The sequence below is a fragment of the Plectropomus leopardus genome, chromosome 12 (genome assembly GCF_008729295.1).
Source record: "Plectropomus leopardus isolate mb chromosome 12, YSFRI_Pleo_2.0, whole genome shotgun sequence".
Lineage (NCBI taxonomy): Eukaryota > Metazoa > Chordata > Actinopteri > Perciformes > Serranidae > Plectropomus > Plectropomus leopardus.
This window is the reverse complement of record NC_056474.1, coordinates 22912816-22934335: the sequence shown is the minus strand read 5'-3', so window position 1 is coordinate 22934335 and position 21520 is coordinate 22912816. Positions and strand designations below refer to the sequence as shown.

At 40.2% G+C, this 21520-nt stretch overlaps 1 protein-coding gene across 1 annotated transcript in view; it reads left to right on the top strand.

Annotated features, from left to right (window-relative positions):
• The first annotated feature begins 2616 nt into the window (after nt 1-2616).
• Nucleotides 2617-21520, top strand: part of atp1a2a (ATPase Na+/K+ transporting subunit alpha 2a) — a 46913-nt gene continuing 28009 nt past the window's right edge. Inside the window, exons 1-10 of the mRNA XM_042498280.1 lie at nt 2617-2731; nt 4301-4375; nt 7833-7892; nt 8740-8943; nt 12238-12351; nt 12819-12953; nt 14281-14398; nt 15938-16206; nt 18751-18949; nt 19949-20058. Of these exons, the coding sequence (XP_042354214.1) occupies nt 2720-2731; nt 4301-4375; nt 7833-7892; nt 8740-8943; nt 12238-12351; nt 12819-12953; nt 14281-14398; nt 15938-16206; nt 18751-18949; nt 19949-20058 (1296 nt within the window). The 5' untranslated portion in view covers nt 2617-2719. The remainder of the gene's footprint in view (nt 2732-4300; nt 4376-7832; nt 7893-8739; nt 8944-12237; nt 12352-12818; nt 12954-14280; nt 14399-15937; nt 16207-18750; nt 18950-19948; nt 20059-21520) is intronic.

Below are 21520 nucleotides of genomic sequence, written 5' to 3'. Positions count from 1 at the left end.
AAGTGTAAACATGATCCATATCATCCTCTTTCAGGCGTGCCCTTATTTTGAAAGTCTGTGTCACTGTCACACAGTGTCCGGCAGATGACGGCGAGCAGCCCAGAGAAAGATGATGAGGATAATGCTGTTAACTCGGGAATAAATAATTAGCATGGAAATGTTTTGTTTCAGAGAAACTGCGTCATATGGAAACAAAAGCTGCACTGAGTAAACAGGAAGTACCTGCTGGGCCACTTCAGTGACTGTCTGCTAACATTAGGTTAGCTTCTCTAATTCAAAAATGTTGACTGAAAAAAATGTGCATGTAGACTGAAAGTCATCTGCGCTGCTCTGTCTGGAGGTGCAGAGACTTAAACCAGCGGTGAGTAAGTCAAAGCATAAATAATAGTACGTTGGTTAAGAAATGAGTAGAGGGAAAGTCCGCTAGCCGCTAAGCTAATGTCTGCAATGTAAAATGCCATAGGCATAGGCTGTGATCCTTGACAGTAATTATAGATTTTTATACTTTCACTACTAGTGAAAAGATCTTGTTGTTAATCCACATTTTGAGGATGTTGGGAGACGTTTGTCTTCCAGTTAGACAGCCCTAAAGGTTTAGGACAAAGATCATGATTTGAATTAAAATGAAAACCTTTTTTTTCCCAGACAGGGTTTTCAAACAGAATGAACCAGTTTTGATTATTTCCAATTATGTATAAGTTGTTTTTTATCTTTTCTGGCCAAAAGCAAAGGACGGGGTAGCAGCTTCTCCTGTAACTGACTGTATTAAATGATGTATAATTTCGGCCCATATCCAGGCCTCTAAATCGAATTGAATTAAAATCATATCTTGGTAGACTTTGTGATATCTGCAAATATTGTATTGTTGCCCAAAGTATCGATATAATATTGTATTGTGATGAAACCAGTGATTTACACCCTTAGTTTTGTCCTGCTGCGTCCTCACCTGATATCATCCAGCCGCGGTTTATGTGCATGCAAAGATGCAGCTCCTGTGTTCAGCGATGTTAAATCACTGTTTTACTCAATGGAGTATGGCTTTGAAGAAAGCACGAAAACAGCTTCAGTTCCCCATCAGAAATAGCTGTCTGATGTTTAGGCAAAGCAGTGAAAATACTCTAAATGTAGCAGACTTAAACTGATATTAATATCTTCAGGTGGGACTTGCTGGCCCCTCCACCGCAGTACTTTGCCTAGCTTCCAAGTTGGCACTCCTGCTTGTCTCTCTAAACTAGGGATGTACCAACTACCATCTACTGTATGCTATATACTGTTTATTGATAAGTGCGTCATACAACTTCACCTCTAAAGATACGAACTATCTCTTTAAATAGTGGGCAGCAGTGCTAGCAAGGATAGCTTGTGATGATACTTATCCCACTTTGTGTAGACCTTAACTCTTGTCTACTTCACATTCATTAATTTATTTTATAAACTTAAATACAACTATAAAAATATGTTTTTTTTTACTAACCACAGAATACTTGGAATGCTTGTTTTTAATAGGGGACAGAACATCACATAACATTTTGCCCTTCTCTGGGCTTTCTTTGGTCACTATTTGGTGGCAAAAATGTCACGAAATGTTGTCAGTTTTTACTTAGAAAGTTCTTAGACGTCCAACTTTTATTTTGTTATTGACTTGTGTTCATTAAAAAATCATTTCTAGGAGGCCCCCAGAGACCAGGGTTACAGACATACAAAGTTAACAAAGTTTTTCTTTTTCTTTTTACCACAGACATATGCTCAACTCTAGCGATAAGGACAAACCAATAAGCCAGCAAATATATCCTTGAAAAACCCTTTTGTGGGAGAAAAAAATGAAAGTAACCTTGAAAGAAGCACATTAGTGGCTCATATGTACATCAAAGTATACAGTTCACAGAGGATTTCAAGCAGTGCAGCAAACATAAAATCAACTCTAAAAGTCACTGGCAACTTGTGGGAAGACATTTGGTACTTCCTTGACACAAGATCATCTGCTGCATCTGTTGTGTGGGCGCAGTGTTGGTGACCTGCCTTATGTTGTAAATATGTTGGACTTTGGCTAATTGCAGTGTGGTAGTTAGCTATGAGTTGTTTTGAATTCAAGCAGGAGAAAAGTTCATCTTTGAGGATCAATTAACTAAATGATTAAACACTTATTAGCGGGATTTATTTGCAGAACAGACCTGAGGATTCAGTGTGCGCACAGAATCCCAAACAGCCGAATACTTGGCCTCCTTTTTTCATTTTAAATCTTGAGGACCAATGTCGGCCCCTCATTATCACGTTTGTTATAAATACCGTATGTTATGCAGAGTGCGAGGTTTCTTTTGTTGTGTTGACAGCAGTGATTGATAGGTTGTTGTTCTCTGTGAAACCATGAGTGTGTTGCGAGGGGGGGGGGGGACATATTGAGCAGGTGCAGGTACACAGGGAGAGCTTGTCTGTGTGAGAGAGCGTTGGATGGTGGTAGTGGGTGGGGGGGGGGGTGCCTGGGTGCAGAGAGGGCCCTGATAGGAGTGTAGTAGTGGGGAGGGTTGGGGGTGTTGTATGGCTCAGGTTACCCTGACAGGAGGGAGCAAGAAGTGAGGGAACGGGATGTTTGGTGTGGGGGTGCAAGGCCCAAAAAAAGCCACAAGTGTCTTCCACACGTGGGGGCGGGAAGTCTCAGCTGTGGCGGGGCCCCTGAGCGCTGTCCTTCACATTATAACCTGCCGACGTCTGGACATCCAGCATGGGCAAAGGGGTAAGTTTTTTTTCTTTTTTAAAACCAAAAATGTATGGAAATTCTTTTTTATTACACTCAAACTAGGGCAGGGCAATATACTATATCAATAGTGTGACACGAGACTAGATAGCGTATTATGTTTTGGGTACGGAAACATTGTAAGTGTCTTTTCTTGATTTTAAAGCCTGAATTACACTACCTTAATGTAATTTTATGAACTTAGGCTGTTCTATTTGTTCTGTTATATGTCTTTACTTACTTAGTGATAATATCCACACTATTACTATTATTATTATTATTTATCAAAAAACTCATCTGTGATATGATCATAATAATGTCTTTTTATCGTTTTCAAGGTTGTAGAACAGTAACTGATGTATTTTTTTTAAAAACTAAGACTATTCCAGCTTTCCATTTTATGCCAGTAAATTGCACTGTAAAAATAAGACGTGTTTTAACAACAAAAAAAAGTGTCCAGGCTGCCCTAAATTTTTAAGTTGACTGAATTTGAGAAGACAAGTGGAATCATTTGAAAATTTGAGTTAATCAAACAATTTATTTTTACAGTGTGTAATTTTCTGAACTTACCAAACTGTTTTAGCTGTTCTTCGCTGGCTCATTATATCCACATTACTGATAACAATTTATCAAGAATCTCATTGGGAATTTTTTTAAAATGAAAACACCAGTAGTCAACCTTATAACATCATTTCAATATCAAAGTTATTTTCATTAATATTGTAAAATATGATTTTTGCCATATCACTTGGCCCTCTCTGACAACTTGCCTCCAGTAACTGATTGGATGACTCAGTTTCTGTGTTCCTACTGTGGCATATGTACAGTAACAGCATATGGCGTGGACATGCATCATGGAAAACTACTGAGATTTCTCAACCCGTCTGCAGGGCTTTTTTTAAGACAGTAACATCACAGGATGATAGCTTTTCTCCTCAATAAGTTTTGCTCCCGGCTCGCTGTTTATTTGGGTAATTACGTAATTTTGTTTTTATTCTCTCCATCAGGCCCATTCCATTTAGCTTTATGGGAGGACAGGCTGGTAATCTTCCTCACACAGTGGGGGGAAATTGCTATGCCAGACACATTTCAGGCACTCCACCGGCTCTGTGCTCCCTCTTTGGCTCTTTTTGATTACTTTTTCACTGTGTCACTCGCTCGCACTCTCCCCTCAGTCTCCCTGTGTATCCCTCCTCCGCTGACATGTACACGTGCTGCTAAGAGGAGACTGACAGCGGCAGATGATTTCCATGATGCACCATTCTTCCAACTGTTCGTGACACACACACTCTCTCTCGCTTGCACAAATGAGGAACTCCCACTATGAGAAAAATATTTTTCCTCCAACGAATTCAGTGAATGGTTTGCCAATAGTGCCAGGAGATTGAAATGAACCAGCATACACAAAGTCCATTGTGCTCACACTGATGCTTGTAATACGTGGCTATGAATGTAAATGGCGAGTTACAATGTGGCAACAAGCATGTGGCTTTTTCCTTATTTTCTGTGGAGTTTCGGGATGATAGCCTACGGGCCTGATGTATGGTAATCTCCCTCTTTACCCCCCAGTGTGGTGCTGAGAATGGAGGGAAGAGGAAGAAGAAGGACAGGGACTTGGATGAGCTGAAGAAGGAGGTGGCCTTGGTAAGAAAAACAAGCTGTCACTTCACCAACCCACACTCACTCTGCACAGTGATTGATTCCATCGCCGCTGCTCCCAAATGATCCCCAAATAGTGTTACGCCAAAGACACCAGGTTATTTAACAAGGCTATAAATGAAAACAGTGGCCCGTAAACAAAATGGCAATCCAACCTGCTTAGTGTAGTCACTCGTAGATGAGTTCCCAGCCAGCCCGTCCTCTCCTATCTGTTCTACCACCCTCTGGCTGCTCTTCTTTGTACTCAGAAAGATACTGAATAATTTGTGGGCCACCAGCAGTGTAGTGCAGAGTTTTTGTCTTGTGCAGAGCTGTATCTCTTTGAGGTGCTGTCAAAATGCAGCCAAGCGATGCCCATGAAAACTGGGGTACATTTTGCTGCACGCACTATCTCTGATAAAGCAGCTCTTGGTAATTATCAAGTTGGTCTGTGACTGATTAAAGAAAAAAAAATCCTTGGATGCTGTCAAAGTTTTGGGAGAGGTTTTGGGATCAAGTGTTGTGTTTTCATCAGTCTGCCTTATTCTTCAGCTAGTGATTTCCTACATTTATTCCCCACCAGAAATCCTTTAAACAACCACCAGATAATGGCTGATCGATATTGGGTGGAGGGGCATATAAATAAAGCTTAACTAGCAAAGTGTTTTCTGTACACTGGGGTGTGTCGTTGATTTCCGCCAAGCTACAGATCATTGTGGTCCTCTGAGAGCTACTGTTGGTAAAGGAACTGGTGGGTTTCTTGCTGTCTTTTTGTTGATTACATAAAGTAGCCACTAATTCTGTGGGACCAGTGGCGTCATAGTGGGGGGAAAGCATGAATGTATTAAAAGATCTGGATACAGCATTGAAGGGGGGACGCTGTTCATTTCTGTGAAAGCTTCTTAGTAGCACATGAAGTAAATAGACAGAGCTGGTAATGTGCCTCAGTGCACCAGTCAAGTTGCACTTACAGTTTACATCCATGTCTGTGGAAACATGCTTAACATACATCTTACCCCCTGCAGCACAGAAGATCTATACAATCACCATTTCAAAGTGGGCACCCAAGGTTTCTTTAGTTATGGCCCAAAACATGTTTTATTAGGTCACCATGATCTTGACATTTGACCTTCGACCATCAGATTCTAATCAGTTCATTCTTGAGTCCAAGTGGACATTAGCGCCAAATTTTAGGACATTTCTTAAGGCCACCTTCAGATTTTGGGGTTATGAAAATCATACGTATGCAAGGTCACAGTGACCTTGACCTTTGAACACCAAATTCTAATCAGGTTATTGTTGGGTCCATGTGAACATTTGTGCAAAATTTGGAGAAATTCCCTCAAGGTGTTCTTGAGTTATTGAGTTTATAAGAATGAGACAAATGCAAGATCACCAGGAGTTTGACCACCAAAAGTGAATCAGCACTTTCTTGAATCTACTTGAACGTTTGTGCCAAATTTGAAAAGGTTTTCTTGAGGTATTACATTCACAAGACTGAGACAAGGTCACACGGACCTTGACCTTTGACCTATGATCACCAAAATCTAATAAGCTCATTGCTGAGTCCAACTGAAAGTTTGTGTCAAATTTGGAGAAATTCCCTGGAGGCGTTCTTAAGATATTGCATTCACAAAAATGTGCCAGACGGATGGACAGACAGAAAGACAACCTGAAAGCATAATGCCTCTGGCCTCAGCTGTTGCCAGAGTGGAGGCGTAATAAAATGATCTTTCCGCTGAATGAAAGTACCTGGATCTTTTGCATTATTGAGCCCATAGAGCATGAGCACTAGAGACTCATGGTGGCTGTGTGTGACCGAGCAGCTAACTTACGCCTGTCGGCAAACTTCCAGTTTAGCGCTCCACTAACTTGATTGGGAGCAAAATGATTTAATATTGTGGCTCCTCTACACTTTGGAAATGTTATTGGACTGAATGGAGCAAATCCTGATAGTTAAATAGTCATTTTACAGGGGTTTTGATGCTCAAAAATAATTATCCACTGATTTACAGTTGTCTCTTTCGTAATTTAAGTCAATGGTTTAACATTTTTCTGGGCCTGATGGCATCACATGATGCATGCGGATGGTGTAATTCCACTTATGGCAACTATGTAAAAATGTTTTTAAACCTTGGCACTGTTACTGGGGGCTTGGGGAAAATGGGGCTAATTGCCAAAGGACATCAATGAAAGGGGGTGCTTTGAAAAGCCTGGAATTCAAAGTTTGCTTTTGTTTGATTCTTTTAAATTTTTAAGCGACTAGTCCCATAACTAAATTAAAATCGGGGAATACATTGGTTAAAAGACAGAACTTTGTATCAAAAATAGTGGAAGGTCTGTAAGGGGGCCCTGTCACCCCATAGAGGTGTAAAATGGTTTAGTCTGCCCCTGCAATAGAAATTGTTTCTACAAAAGCTAAAAAAAATTTCAAAAGGTTTGTGAGAGAGACATAGATGAAAAGAGGAAGGACAGGGGGCCCACAGAGACTGCTTCAGGCTCAGAATTTGTTGCTACGCCCCTGTGTGGGACTGACGTCATGCTGACAGCTGGTAGCTTTTGTTGCTATAGTACCAAACTCCATTTTAGTCGCAGTCAAGGACGTAAGTTTTGTTTCAACATTGAGGGGACACGTGAAAATGGGTGTTTCGGGATCCTCTCCCACGAAATTTTGAGCATCAAACACTTTACTTCCTGCATTCTGGTGAATATCTATGCATCAAATGTAGCCTTTTTTCATTAGTAAGATAAGTCCTCTGTTACTTTTAGATTTTTATTGGGCGACAAATGCACATTGAAAACATTGCAAGAGATGTGTCCCCCACATGGCCCCCGAAATCTCTGCCTATGGCTATGTTGGATTATCTTGAGGTGGCATTTGGCCAGTTGCACAGATATATAAAAATATGCCACCAAACAATAAAATGAACCCAGAAATTTTGCCATGCAAAATACTGCGATACTATGCATTTTTCCCCAACCCTTTTTGTTAAACAGTGTCGTACAGTTTTCAGTGGGTCACATTTTTACAGTTTGCTCACCTCTGGTTCAGAGCTACTTGGCAATGCAGGGGGAGCGGACATCACTCTTTGACCTCTTTGATCTGTCATGGGGAATGAATCATATATATATAAAGCCCCTGATCCTTGTCAGAAACACAGAATAAAGTATTTTCTCAGGAAGATGGAGGTGTGTAATGCATCAGAGCTATGCCCTCATGATCTATTTGACCCTGGTCGGTTATTAAAATTCCCTTTACAGCTGTAGTCATACTGCCTCAGTTCCTATAGCAGTGCATTGAATGTATAGCTGTAAAAGAATATGTGCAGTTTCCCATTTATGATATGTCAAAGACAAATTTCCTTAGAGATAATTTTACTGGCCAATTAACATTACACTGATTCTGTTTACTGTTTCTGTTCCACTGAAGCACAAATAAAAAAGGAACATTTTATCCCTGCAGGACGACCACAAAATAGCTCTGGATGATCTGGGAAAACGCTATGGAGTGGACCTCACGCGGGTAACGACGCACAAACAGCCTAATTTGCACACACACACTTGCATACAAACATGCCACAAAGAGTTGCTGTAATATCCCCCACAGAGATGTAATCTCTGCTTGCCTCTACTAGTGAGCAGCATCCAAACTGAGACCAAACATTACTTTGGTCAAGGTAGATCCACCGCAGCGTCCCCGGCTCACCTTGAGCCTCATTCATCTTTAATCCCTCAATCACACAAACACACACACACACACACACACAAACAAGCATACACACTTTGACGCTACAATCCCATGCACAGACAGATACAAGCACATCACAAAAGTTTTTATGCTGTAAACACATTTGCTGCTTACGTTAAGTTTGACATTGCAAGTGAAGTGAAACTGATTTTATCTTTTTAAGATTAGTATTTGAAAAAGAAAAAAAGTAGTTGGGGTGCTCTAAAAATATCACAAGCTGTAAAAAATGTCAAAAAAAACTATGAAAGCTTGAAAAAGAGATAATGTATGTGTGTGTGTGTGTGTAAGTTGTTTTTTTCCAATATAACTAAATTATAGTATTTAAGGTACTTTCATGGATTTTCTGTAAATTAGACCTTAACACTATTAGGCAAAATCATGAAAAAAATATTTCAATAAAGTTACTTCTAACAGTTTTACGGCCTAGAACCTTAGATGAGGAGACTCACCCAGTTTATTATACTTGTGGTGTTAAATAGGCCAGGCAGGAATACTTGATGTTCTGCAACTGTAGCAGTAAAATTGCTTTTTAAGCCGCGGTGAAAATGGGGTCGTTGTGTTGTAATAAGATTCCCAGTGCATGCAGAAAAGACATTCATTCCTAAAAATTGCTCTCCCTCAGGGCCTGACCAACGCCAGAGCTGCGGAGATTCTGGCCAGGGATGGTCCAAACGCGCTGACCCCTCCCCCCACCACCCCTGAGTGGGTCAAGTTCTGCCGTCAGCTGTTCGGTGGCTTCTCCATCCTGCTCTGGATTGGTGCCATCCTTTGCTTCCTGGCCTACACCATCCAGGTGGCCACTGAGGACGAGGCACCCAATGACAATGTGAGAAACTGCTTGTTAAACATGCACGCACATGTTCAGGCGCACAGCTTTACATATTAATCACACACGGGGAGAGACGCAGGTAAACAAAGATGGCTACAGTTGTAACACGGGTACAATAGAGCAGAGGTGGGATTAAGACATTGTCAAGTCACAGTTGTTTTGCAAGTCACAAGTTAGTCTCAGGTTCTTGCATTCAAGTCCCAAATCCTAAACTTTGAGTCCCCCAAGTGTGCAGACTACAATGATTTTTGTTGTTGACCGCTGAGTTGTTTTTGTACAGGAAAAAAATATTTTTGGTATCTTTTTTTTCAAACTGGTGCTTAGTGATGTAATGTCAGTTTTTTGTGGTTCTCTTTTGTATATAGTATCTTTAGTGAAAAAAAACTCAAATCCAACTGAAATCACAAATCATTGGTTTTAAAGTCTGAGTTGCACGACTTGCTAAATGCTAAATCTTTCTAAAGAAGTGCTAACATTTTGTTAAATTGGAAAATGTTGCTATAGTTGGGTCTAATGTTACAATAATAATAAAAATATTTTTTCAACATGAAAGACATTAAAATATTCTAAATATATACAAAAATCACATATAAAAAATTTGATCCACGTGTAGATGCAACACACTGTCTTTTAATGTTCTGTAATACATCAAACACAACTCATCAAATGTGAAAAGCAAGTCCTTTTTTCCTGTATTTGTTATAAAGTTTGTGAATCAAATTACTGATTTAAGTGATTGAAGTCAGTCAGAGTCGGTTCCAGGGTTGTTCAGTCCAGAGGGGCCAGCTTCTATGGCTGGTTGGCATATGCTGATTAATATCTTGATATTGTCATTTAGGGTGTTAATTTCTCCATAGCACTTTTTCACATAAGGGACATCTTAAGAAATCTGAAATTTAACGATATTTTTCTCTATGTATATTAATATTCAATATACAGTATATATTAGCAATTTTTTGCACTTTCCACCTTAGCTGCTGAGAAGCACTGGAGGTGTAAAAACTCCCCTGGGCAAATCTACCAACTTCTGTATTATATTTAATAGAGAGTTTGAGCCCAGCTTGCCTCTAAATATAAGGCAGCCTGTGTAATATTGGCTTGGGCTGTGTAAGATTTTATTCTGAGAAAGATTAATCTTCCGTGTACAACATATTTTGAATGACTCATTCACTTTTAATTATAATTTCTGTGGAGTTATTAATTTAGACAATAGAATTTATTGAAATGACAACTCAATATGATCACACCATCTGTCAATAAGACATTATAATTCCACTGAAAATTGAAAAATGGTAATATCAAGTTATGAAAAACTGCTATATATTCATACATTTTTCACATGTACTATACATATATGCATGAAGTAACTTTATCCTAAGTCTAATCTTAACCTTAAACCAGGGACCAGAAATTGTCAAAATATTCACTGCTGGTGGATTTTCTTACCTTTGTTTGTCTTGTCGGGAGATTTTTCAGTGTGACCTTTACTTAACCAGGATGGCCTCTTGAGATCTAAATCTCCTTTTCGAGAGTGCCGGCCAAAATGGCAACACAATTAGGTCACATGAACCAACACAGAGGCAATGTTAACTAAAGACAAATAGAGTAAGGAACAGACAAGGAAAAAAGGACATGAAAATATGAGCACATTAAAACAGAAAAATTAAATAATATAAAAATCTTAAAACACACAATGATTTGGTATACAATTAAAAGTACCCACTGACCCAGAGAGTGTGACGTAACAACAACCACTGACACTGGCATTAGCAGGGATAAATACCCAGACCACCCGCTGTTCAAATGGAGCCAAGCAGCCATCCATACTGCACTTTATGGCTCCTAGTCATTATGTAATCATCATTCAGTGCTCTCCAAACCCCAGACAGCCTTAAACCCTTGCATAATATACAGTAACATACAGTAGATAGACACACGCACATGCACACACGTGATAACTTTAATCTCCCCCGTTTAATCTCTACATTCAGCACTGAGTATGTACAGCTGGATGCTCCGCTGAGCTACTTCAAAGGCCCCGACTGCCTGCAGATTTGGCACTTTGAGCCTTTGCATAATGTACAAGCAGTTATTTAAGATGAAAATCCACCCTAACAGGACTGCACACATCGCTGTTGTCGGATTTAAACTTAATTTAACATGAATTCGATGTTTTTATTGTGCAGAGAGATTGCATTGTCTTAGCATCCTCAGGCTTCCGAGAGCACCGCTGAACCCACACAATTTACTGCCGTATTTTAAAATTCATGCTTGCAATCTGGAAATGGAGCATTTCTTCTTTCAACCCTTTAAACTTTAGTAGATGCAAAAGTGTCACCTGTTTGGACAGATGTCGCCCTACAATTCTGTACAGCTGGTGAACGAGAACAAGTGTCTCCTGAAGCTAGAGGAGGCAAAAAAGCTAAGTTTAAATCTGAAAAGAAAAAAAAAAAAGCGTGTACAGCTAGACACAACCAGGAGCTGCAAACTAAGCGCTGAATTGGAGGCAAATGTTGTAAACACTGACAAGTGATTTTCTGAGGATACAGATGTATTTCCTGGTTCAGAAGATTTTGCACAGCTACGGTAAAAGCAAAAAAATAAAAAGGTATTCAACCGTAAAAGAGCAAAACATTCTGTTTGCTGTCAAGTGAAAGCAGCACCTTCCAAAAGAAGAAACTTTTCAAGGTTTACGAATTTCATTTTCCAGGAGTCCAGGACATACAGTACAGTACACCAGCTGGCAGATGCTTTCATCCAAAGTGCCTGGCTGTCTTGTTTGTATCAGTGAGAGCTGAACCTATAACAGCTTTTTCATTGGTAGAATGGGAAATATTCACAGTAAATAAACTTGTGAAAGAAAAAAAAAGAAGCACCAGAGTAAATGTTCCTTGCTTTCACGCAGCCACGAGAGTCAGGCTGCAGTTCAGAAAGTATCTCTTGGTAGCCTCGCAGATCAGAGTCTCAGTTCTTGCTTTTCTGGGTTTGGGAGACAGATGTTCACTTGGACTAACATTGAATGAACCGTCCAAGATGACAGGAATAGTACACGAGAATTCAGCTCAAGGACGGCTTTCCCCTTTAAATCTCCCACTAAGACTGAGAGCTTCCCCAGGTTTTCTTCATCTTAACTCTTCCCTTGCACTCTGCATTTAAGGTTTTGCTGTTTTAAAACCGTTTTGAGTTTTTTGTAAATCCCCATTTCCTACGCTCAAACATGCCTAACATGAACCAAACTAAGTCAATAATGACACACACTCCCCCTGTGGCTTGTGTTTGCCCCCGTTTCAGTTGTATCTGGGCGTGGTGCTGGCAGCTGTGGTCATCATCACCGGCTGCTTCTCTTACTTCCAAGAGGCCAAGAGCTCCCGAATCATGGACTCCTTCAAGAAAATGGTGCCACAGGTATGTTGATGCGTGTGGTGTTTGGTGTAGTCTCACAGCTTTCTGAATCAATAAGCTGTCCCTCAAGTAGGGCTTACACACTCACTTGAGTGGAAACCTAATAAGCTTGCACAAAGGAAGAATAAATGTTTGAGCCAACTTCGGATTGTGAGTGTGTTTGCATAAAAACTCCCCTTGCGTTATCCACCTCTAGCACTTCGATTGCCTAATTCTTTAATCTATTTAGGCTCTTTTCACTCCCTTCTTGTCTCCTTTTCCACTACCTGTCTTTTCTCTCTCTTTTTCCACTTCCTCTCACTATCTCTCCCTTTCACATACCTCTACACCCTCTGGCTCCACTTTTTTTTATCGCTCTCACTCTTCCTCCTGACTAAATCCTCTCTCTGTTCCCAAACTCTCTCTCTTTCTCTCTCCCTCACACTCCCTCTCTCTTCTTGTCTCTGTCTTCCCTTTTTTCTCCATGCCAGCAAGCTTTGGTGATCCGGGAGGGGGAGAAGATGCAGATCAATGCTGAGCTTGTGGTGCAGGGAGATCTTGTGGAGATCAAAGGGGGAGACCGCATCCCAGCTGACCTTCGAGTGATCTCCTCCAGCGGGTGCAAGGTAGGGGAGGGGTGCTGGGCTCAGCCTAGGGGGGCCTTGAGGTCTCAGTGGGATTACAGTTGCTCAACTGACTTTTGTGTTGCTATGTTTCTTTCTTGTTTCTTTCTTTCCTTTCCTTCCTTTCTTCTTGTTCTTCTTTCTACTTGATAAATTATTGTTTATCTTGTTAACCATCTTAAAGGAACACTTCACTCTCCAAATGATCATTTGTATGTCAGTTACTCGCCCTGTGTTTGTGCACTTTGTTCTTCTCACATCTCCAAAGTGAATGAAAAATCCCAAAAAAGAAGAAAATTCTTCATGAACTGAAGTCATAGGGGACCATGTTTTAACAACAGCAAAACTGTATCAAAACATCCATTTACAAACTTAGAGCTTGTGCGGTATGATCCAGGTCTCATTTATTTAAACTCCCTATTTATTCAGTCGTATATTCAGTTTTCCCTCTACGGGGAATGTCAGTAGGTGTTTGTTCATAATCCACAATACTGGTTAAAAATTTGAATTTGAAAATTCAAAGGATCACTTACATTACCACAATTTATCCTGACATCATATGATTGTTTGTTGCAATTTATTGGCAAAATCCATCCAATAGATGTTGAGAGATTCTGGTAGTTTCCAGTAGTCAGACTTATAGTATAGTATCTACAATACTGCTTCCAGATAGTAAACATTTAAACCATCAGGTTACTATTTAAGCATCTCAGGTCAAGTTTCCCTAATTTCTGTTAAAAGGAAGGTCAAAATTTCCCCTTGAGTAAATGTCCTGAATGGATTTAAGCCGCTGCTTTTTTTTTTTTTTTTTTGCTGCCAACTAGTAACATTTTCATCACATTTACACACATTACATACATTGTGAAACTGTTGTGTGGGTAGCATATCTGGTAGTATTTTATGAAGGCACTTACATCACCCCCAAAACACTTGTGTGTATGGTTTGCCTCCAGGTCACCTGACATTCGTCCAACAAAATTTTTGAGTGGCCAGTTTTAATGAAAACCTGAGTTTGACTGTTTAAGCAGAATCTCTTCATGAGTTAGTGAGAGAATTAGCTTGAGTTAGTCTCAGTAGATTTTGAGTTAGTGCAGTATGACTGTGGTAATCAATGGCATACATGTTTCCACCTATAGAGAAACATGGGAAAACTCACTAAGACCAGAAACGGGTTTTGACATGACAAAGAGAGTTGCACTTGTTGCTGCTAAGTGCTGCTGCTTTCATTTCCACCCTGTCAGTCTCACCTCCCCTCTCTCTCCTTTTTCTGTCCCTCAGTCTCACTGGGTAACACCATTCTCTCTCCTCCTCTCTCCCTATTCTTGTAAAGGTGGACAACTCGTCTCTGACGGGAGAATCTGAGCCTCAGACTCGCTCCCCAGAGTTCACGCACGAGAATCCTCTGGAGACCCGCAACATCTGTTTCTTTTCCACCAACTGTGTCGAGGGTCAGTAGGCCACATCTGCCATTATCTTGTCTCTTATCGCCTCTAAAAAGTCTCCTTTAAGCCATCTGGTGATCAACTATCAGTGTGTTTCAGTGCATTCATTACAGCAGCCATGCCTCCACCCTACAGTAGTGCGTAGTTATTGAATTTTGAATGCATTGAGATTATTAATGAGTGTTTTCATTTGAAATTCAACCGATGGGAGTTTTAGTTGGTATTTCCGTTGCTATCAATCATCAAACGGTAATGCAGTCAGCATTTCAATGGGATTCTCATATCAGAATCTGCAGCTTCATCAATCTCTACATCTAAATTCAAATGTAGGTTGAATATTAAGTGAACGCTTCCTCTCAAAAGTCTGTTCATTTTGGGGAAAAAAAAGCTTAAAGTCAAATAAGACTTAGAATATTTGGGGGATCCAGCCTGCAAATGCCCTCATTTGTCAGCTAATGATTTATCTTTGGGTCAAAGTTCATTCTTAACCCTGGAAACAGTTGAGAAATACCACCACAAGGTCCATTACATAGCTGTCCAGGAGCTTTCAGTCTTATCACATAATCACTTTGCCCAGTTGTCATGGACTTGAAGATATTTAAACTTCCATGTACTTTAACAACTTCTCTTTTGTGTCAACTTAAAAGCAAAGATTCATTATTTAGTTTTATCCTTTAAGAAAAATGCAATGCCAAAATTTGATATTGATCATTGTATTGTATATGCCAGCAATGCATTTTCTTTTTTCAAAACAAATCAATATCTGAATCAGTTATGAAAACTTAAATTAGAGAGTAATGTTTAGTCCGCTGTCTTATTGTCTGTGACTCAGTTTTGCTCCCTCTGTGTGGGTTGTGTTTAAAAGATCAAGTCAGACAAAGCACACATAAAACCCCACCATATTTTCCTGCTTAACTTTAGTGCTGTCTGCCCACGCAGATAGTTGGGGTTTTATGCATGTCCCTAAAATTTCTGCTTCCACCCTAATACAATGAAGGTAAATGACATTTTATCTGTGGTGCTCACAGCATTAGAAATGACATTTAAAAAATCAGTAGCAACATTTTCTTTGCCAAAACAATGTCCCTGTTGCTCTGTATTATCCACAGATCTCTCTTTGAACAGCTTCCATTGGAACTACTTTCTACTGAGAAAATAGTCCCTGTGAAAACTGCTGATAGTGACATCTGTGGATAACATTATTTGTATTTTACGTGTTTCAGATTCTTTCCTCACTCACTCAGCGGACTCAACCATCAATCACTGCCCAACACCTGTAATTCTCCTCCATCCATCACCACTCCTCATCCAGCCCCATCACATCCCTATCAACCGTCCTCCCTGTTTACAAAATACAGCACTCAACTCCCACTGTGTCTTACACACTTTTAACAGTCATTTATCTTTTTACATATTGCTCTCAGAAGCACACACACATTTCACTAAAGCAGTTAGAGTACTGGGTCAGCCACCTGAGGCCTTGACATCTTGTTTTAAAGGGCTTTTATCCAGACAGACTAACAGTGAATCACCACTCCTTCTCAGGTACGGCCCGTGGCATCGTGATAGGCACCGGTGACCGAACAGTGATGGGTCGCATCGCCACGCTGGCATCGGAGCTTGAAGTCCGCCGTACACCCATCAACATCGAGATTGAACATTTTATCCATCTCATCACGGGCGTGGCTGTCTTCCTGGGCGTGACCTTCTTCATCCTGTCACTCATCCTGGGCTACACCTGGCTGGAGGCTGTCATCTTCCTCATTGGCATCATCGTGGCAAACGTGCCTGAAGGACTGCTGGCTACTGTCACTGTGAGTGAGTGTGTGTGTGTGTGTGTGTGTGTGTGTGTGTGTGTGTGTGTGTGTGCGTGTGTGTGCGTGCGTGTGTGTGCATGTGCATGCGTGCGTGCGTGCGTGTGTGTTTGTGTCACTGTGTTTTATGAGAGAGGCTCATCATATGAAGCTTTTACTGATTTTTGCCAAACAAAAGAGCAGATCAGTTTGAACATCTTTTTAATGGGATTTTATGTTCTCAAACAGCCTCTTCTTATTTCCGCTGCGAGAAGACAAAGTGCACTTCAGTTTACAATGAACAAGGTCCCCTTGTAGCAAGGACACAACATAATATGCTTCTGGGAATAGTGAATAGAACCGTGGGGAATAGTCATAGATTGGCAAACCGAATAAAAACAAAAAGTTAAAGATGGTTTGTGCTGCAAATTGTAAGTTTTATTTTCATTACTTGTTTTTTTTTATTATTATTAGATTTTTACTTTGACAGTAAAAAAAAATGTCAAGATAAACTAAAATGCGGTGGATGATTATTATGTTCAACATAACTTTAAAGGACTACTTTTCTCCCCAAATAATTGTTTGTATGTCAATTACTTACCCCATATTACCTTTGATTTGTGACAAAATCTTTGTTTTTCTTGCATTACATGCCTCCAAGGTGAACGAAGAATCCAAAACCTGAGAAAATTATTTTTGAATTGAGGTCATCAAACAACAGCAAAACTATTTCAAAACATCTGTTTCAAAAACTCGCGCACAACTTGTACTGTAAAATATAAATCTCATTTATCCAGTCATGTGCTCAATGCTTTCCTAAATGTGTGCTTTTTTCGATGAAATAGAAATTTATTTAAAAATGAAAAACACTTCCACAAAATGCCTGGGCATGCGCAAGCATTTAGACTTGTCATTGACCATGAGCTCTGTTTACATGCACCTAAACCTGTCGTTTCCTGACCTATTAAGAAGCTTGGAGGAGGGATTTCAGTTGGATGCATGAGCAGAGTTCAAATGCCCTCATGCTGCCCTGGCAAGCTCCACATCTTTGTTTAAGACTGTTTAAGTGTTTAAAATAGTATTTTTTTTATATAAAAATGCATGTTTACAGCATGAGTTGTGTGAGAATTTTTAAATCAATGTGTTGGCATAGTTGTGCTGTTGTTAAATGTGACCCCCTTTTACTTAACTTCATCAAGAATTTTCTCTGTTTTTGGATTCTTCGTTCAAGGAGGCATACAATGCAAGCAACTTTTCATTTTAAATTTAAGGTCACATGGAGTGAGTATCTGACTCACAAATGATCATTTTGGGGTAAAGTATCCCTTTAAATTTATTGCAAACATATTAACAAACTATTTTCACATCCAGCAGACACAGAGCAACATCAGCATTCATTTGAAGTCTTTTTTTTCTGGCCATCCAACAAATATAAGTCTATTATTCACTCTCCTTTTAGCTTTGTTTTGGTCTTCACCAACTCCTTAGAAAATATATCTGGCTCCTTGGCTGCTACATGTATGATTTTCTTCACCAGCTATTTGTTAACCTTGCTGTTTGGTGCTGGGCAGCCAGCTCATAGTGAGTTAATGTGCTTGTTTACTGAAAATAGCTGCCTGAAATGAGATTGATGAGACTGGGGTTTAAGGGTCTGAAAATGAGCTAAAAGAGGCTCAAAAGCTCTGTAGAACTAAGAGGGAAATGCAGACTTGGATGTTAATTCGCCATGGGTTGTCATCTTGAGCAGCTGTTTTCTCATTACATGCAGTAATTTGATCCATTGTTAACATCAAAATATTGATTATTGCAGCACAGAGTGTGCCAGCTCTCGAGCCCTCATATTGTGCCTGCTGGCTCACTGTCATGGTTTACTGGCACACCTAAATGGATCGGAGCCATCATCAATGTTATTAGTTACACCTGTGCTTTTCCTAACACTAATTTACCCTCTGTGAATGTTAGCTGTAGCTCTAATGATACTAACAGAACACTGCAAAGCAGGTGATTTATTACTGAATGTTGGAGTTGCTTCAATGTTGAAGTGAATCTAACTTTTTTCTGCAACAATAAACAAAGTGCGAGCCGAGGTGGATGCCAGCTGGCATTTGAAATGCCATCAGTCGACATTTCACTGGTCACAGAAAATAAATTAACTTCCAGTGACTGGTTTCTGTAGTCGCTCCCGCTTTAAACACACCATGAGTTGTGTGTGGAAATGTCTGTGCATGTCTGTGCTGCATTTGTTGCTTTGTGAGTAATGTGGCCAGCTTGAGTTAATGTGCATTGATGTGTCTCTTACAACATATGGAATGTGTCTATTTGTTGTATTTTTATGTCCCTGTGCACCTGCTTTTAACCAGCCAGCACACACACACACATGCAGATGCACACTTCCGCTGTAAGGCACCTGGCCCATGCATGGTTTCACATGCACAAACACTTGAACGCACCGGTGCGTACACATGCTCTCTTCCCTGGTCGACTAACAATCATCCATCCTCCTTGCCTCTCCTCTACACACCCACCCCACCCCCCCCCCCCCTTCACCTCCCGCCGTCCTCCCAGGTGTGTCTGACTCTCACTGCCAAGCGAATGGCCAAGAAGAACTGTCTGGTGAAGAACCTGGAGGCCGTAGAGACTCTCGGCTCCACCTCCACCATCTGCTCTGACAAGACGGGCACGCTGACCCAGAACCGCATGACCGTGGCCCACATGTGGTTCGACAACCAGATCCACGAGGCAGACACCACCGAGGACCAGACTGGTGAGACAGAGAGAGAGGGAGAGATGAAAAGAATGGGAGGAGGAGGGAGAGAAAGAGAGAGAGTGGCAGGAGAGGCTAAATAAATAAAAAGGGGAGATAGAGTGTGTGGGAATGCAGAGGGGGAGTGTGACCACCTGCTGAAATGCATCTGTCCAATGTTCACGCCACCAGCAGACATTGCTATTCGCACTACCGCTTGGATTAATTGAGTAGCGGTATGCAGTGGGCGGCACAACCCTCAGCTACAAACATGTCTTTTGCCAGAGTTCCTCAGCGAGACTGCTGCTGCGGAACCAATCACATTCCTGTCTCCCACCAAACAGCTACAAGCTGAGCCAAATTTCAAAGAAGCTTTTAGCAATAAACCAAAAGGTTTGGAAGATGAAGAAAAAAAACAGGTGTTCTATGCATACCAATGAGTATTGAGTCAGGGGATTGTGCAATAATACATTGAATAGCCAGCAGTGCTGACAAAGGCCGCACAGCTGAAACAGTGCAAGTGCTGAAGAAGAAAAAAAACACCCTGTATTCATTTTTTAGGAGTACAGACTATTTTTGCAGCTGTTGCAAGTTTTGGAGCCTTTTGCACCTTGTTCAACAACTCTAGCCACAGTTTGCCGCTGTGTACTCACTGTATGTTGCATGATGTTATTTTATTCTGTTTTTCACAATAACAGTGACAGTGACCACTCTAGAGAGCCTAATAAAAAAATGAACACAGCAGAGTGAAGGTCTTTTCAGTTAGATTAAATTTCTAAACAGCTTCTATTTTTTGAGACATTCTAGTTAAGAATGAATGCCATTTTCCAGATGGGGGAATTGAAAAATCACTTTTGTCTAGGAATAAGTGATTGCTCGACTGAGCTGACCCCTATTCTGTTATTTAGCTACAATATCCAGAGCTATTCTCCGAACCAAGAGTTAAGTCAGTAGCATAAATACTGCATGAGCCTTACTTAAAAAAAAAGTCTAACACAGCTCCTTCTGTTATTCTCTCAGGTTTGGGTTTTGACAAGAGCTCTGCTACTTGGGCTGCTCTGTCTCGCGTGGCCGGCCTGTGCAACAGAGCTGATTTCAAAGCCGGACAGGAGGACTATCCCATCCTGATGGTACAAACCTCCACCCCACACTGACACTACAACAGCAGCTTCCCAAACCTTTGCATTGGTGGTTCACTCTCATAAATTATCTGTACTCTGTAAAGCAGTGGGGTACTGGTTTGGTTTAATCTATGGACGTTGTGAGCAGGTCATTTTAGATTTGGATCATGCATGCGCATTATTCATAAGACATAATTTTGCATACATGGCTTGCAGATAGGGCAAGTTAACAACATCAGGCCAGTGTTAGGTGAGCTGTCACTCAAAGATAAGCAGTGGTGGAAGATTCAGATCATTTAATTAAAGTTGCTAGTATAGTATAGTATAGTATAGTATAGTACAGTATAGTACAGTACAGTGCAGTATAGTTTAGTTTAGTTTAGTTTAGTATAGTATAGTATAGTGCAGTATAGTGTAGCACAGAATACTATTGTATAGTATAGCTTAGTGTAGCATGGCATAGTGTAGCAAAGCATAGTATAGTATACTATGGTATAGTATAGTATGGTGTAGTGTATTGTAATATAGTGTAGTATAATGGAGTAGTATAGTCTAGTGCAGTGAAGCAGGTTTTAGTATAATATAGTATATTGTAGTGTAGTGTAGCATAGCATATTGTAATATGGTGTAATATAGTATAGTATAGTGCATTGTGAAAATACTCCATTATAAAAAAAAAACTATATTAACTAACAAAATTGTACTTAACTGTGCTTAAATAGGGGGATCTTCCATTTTGATTTCAAGTCTTGTCGATACCATGACACCATGGAAGACACATTAGCTTTTCCTCGCAAGTATTGTCTTTGTGGCCACAGCCTTCTGTAGCAAATTCCTCCATGTCACACAAGTCCACTGCTGTCTAGTCAACTGAAAACATATTAATGGTTGCAGAGGAATTCAGAATCTGCCTTAACACCGAATTACAGGTCAAAGATCAAATTCTGTTATCAGTAGTGAGTGACATAAAAATGTGATAGCACATGGAAAGCCACTATTGCTGCAGTGCTATTATGCTTTTTCAAACACTACAGACCTTTAAAAGAATCACTATTAGACATGGTCGCTCCAAACTGGCACAATCAACCCTTTGGCTAATAAACTAATACCGTCATACCCGGGTGTCCCTTTAATGCAGTGAGCACAATATATCATTCAGAACACTGAATTCGTTTTTGGTTTTAGTCTCTTTAGGGTTATGTTGGTAATAATAAATAAATAAAACAACACCAGCCTTACCCTTTGGGTTAAAGTACACCGAAATACAAAAGTTTTACAGTAGACATAAAAGTAGGCGGTATGCACATAAGCACTTTTCAGAGAACTCTAGGAAATATTCAGACCCTTCACTTAAATGAAAATAGCTACTACATTGTAAAAGAGTCCATCACATGTAAAAGGCTTTTATTCAAAATATTACTCAAAGGGGAAAACCCACCTTAAATTTAAATATGTTATTTTCGTGGAAGTC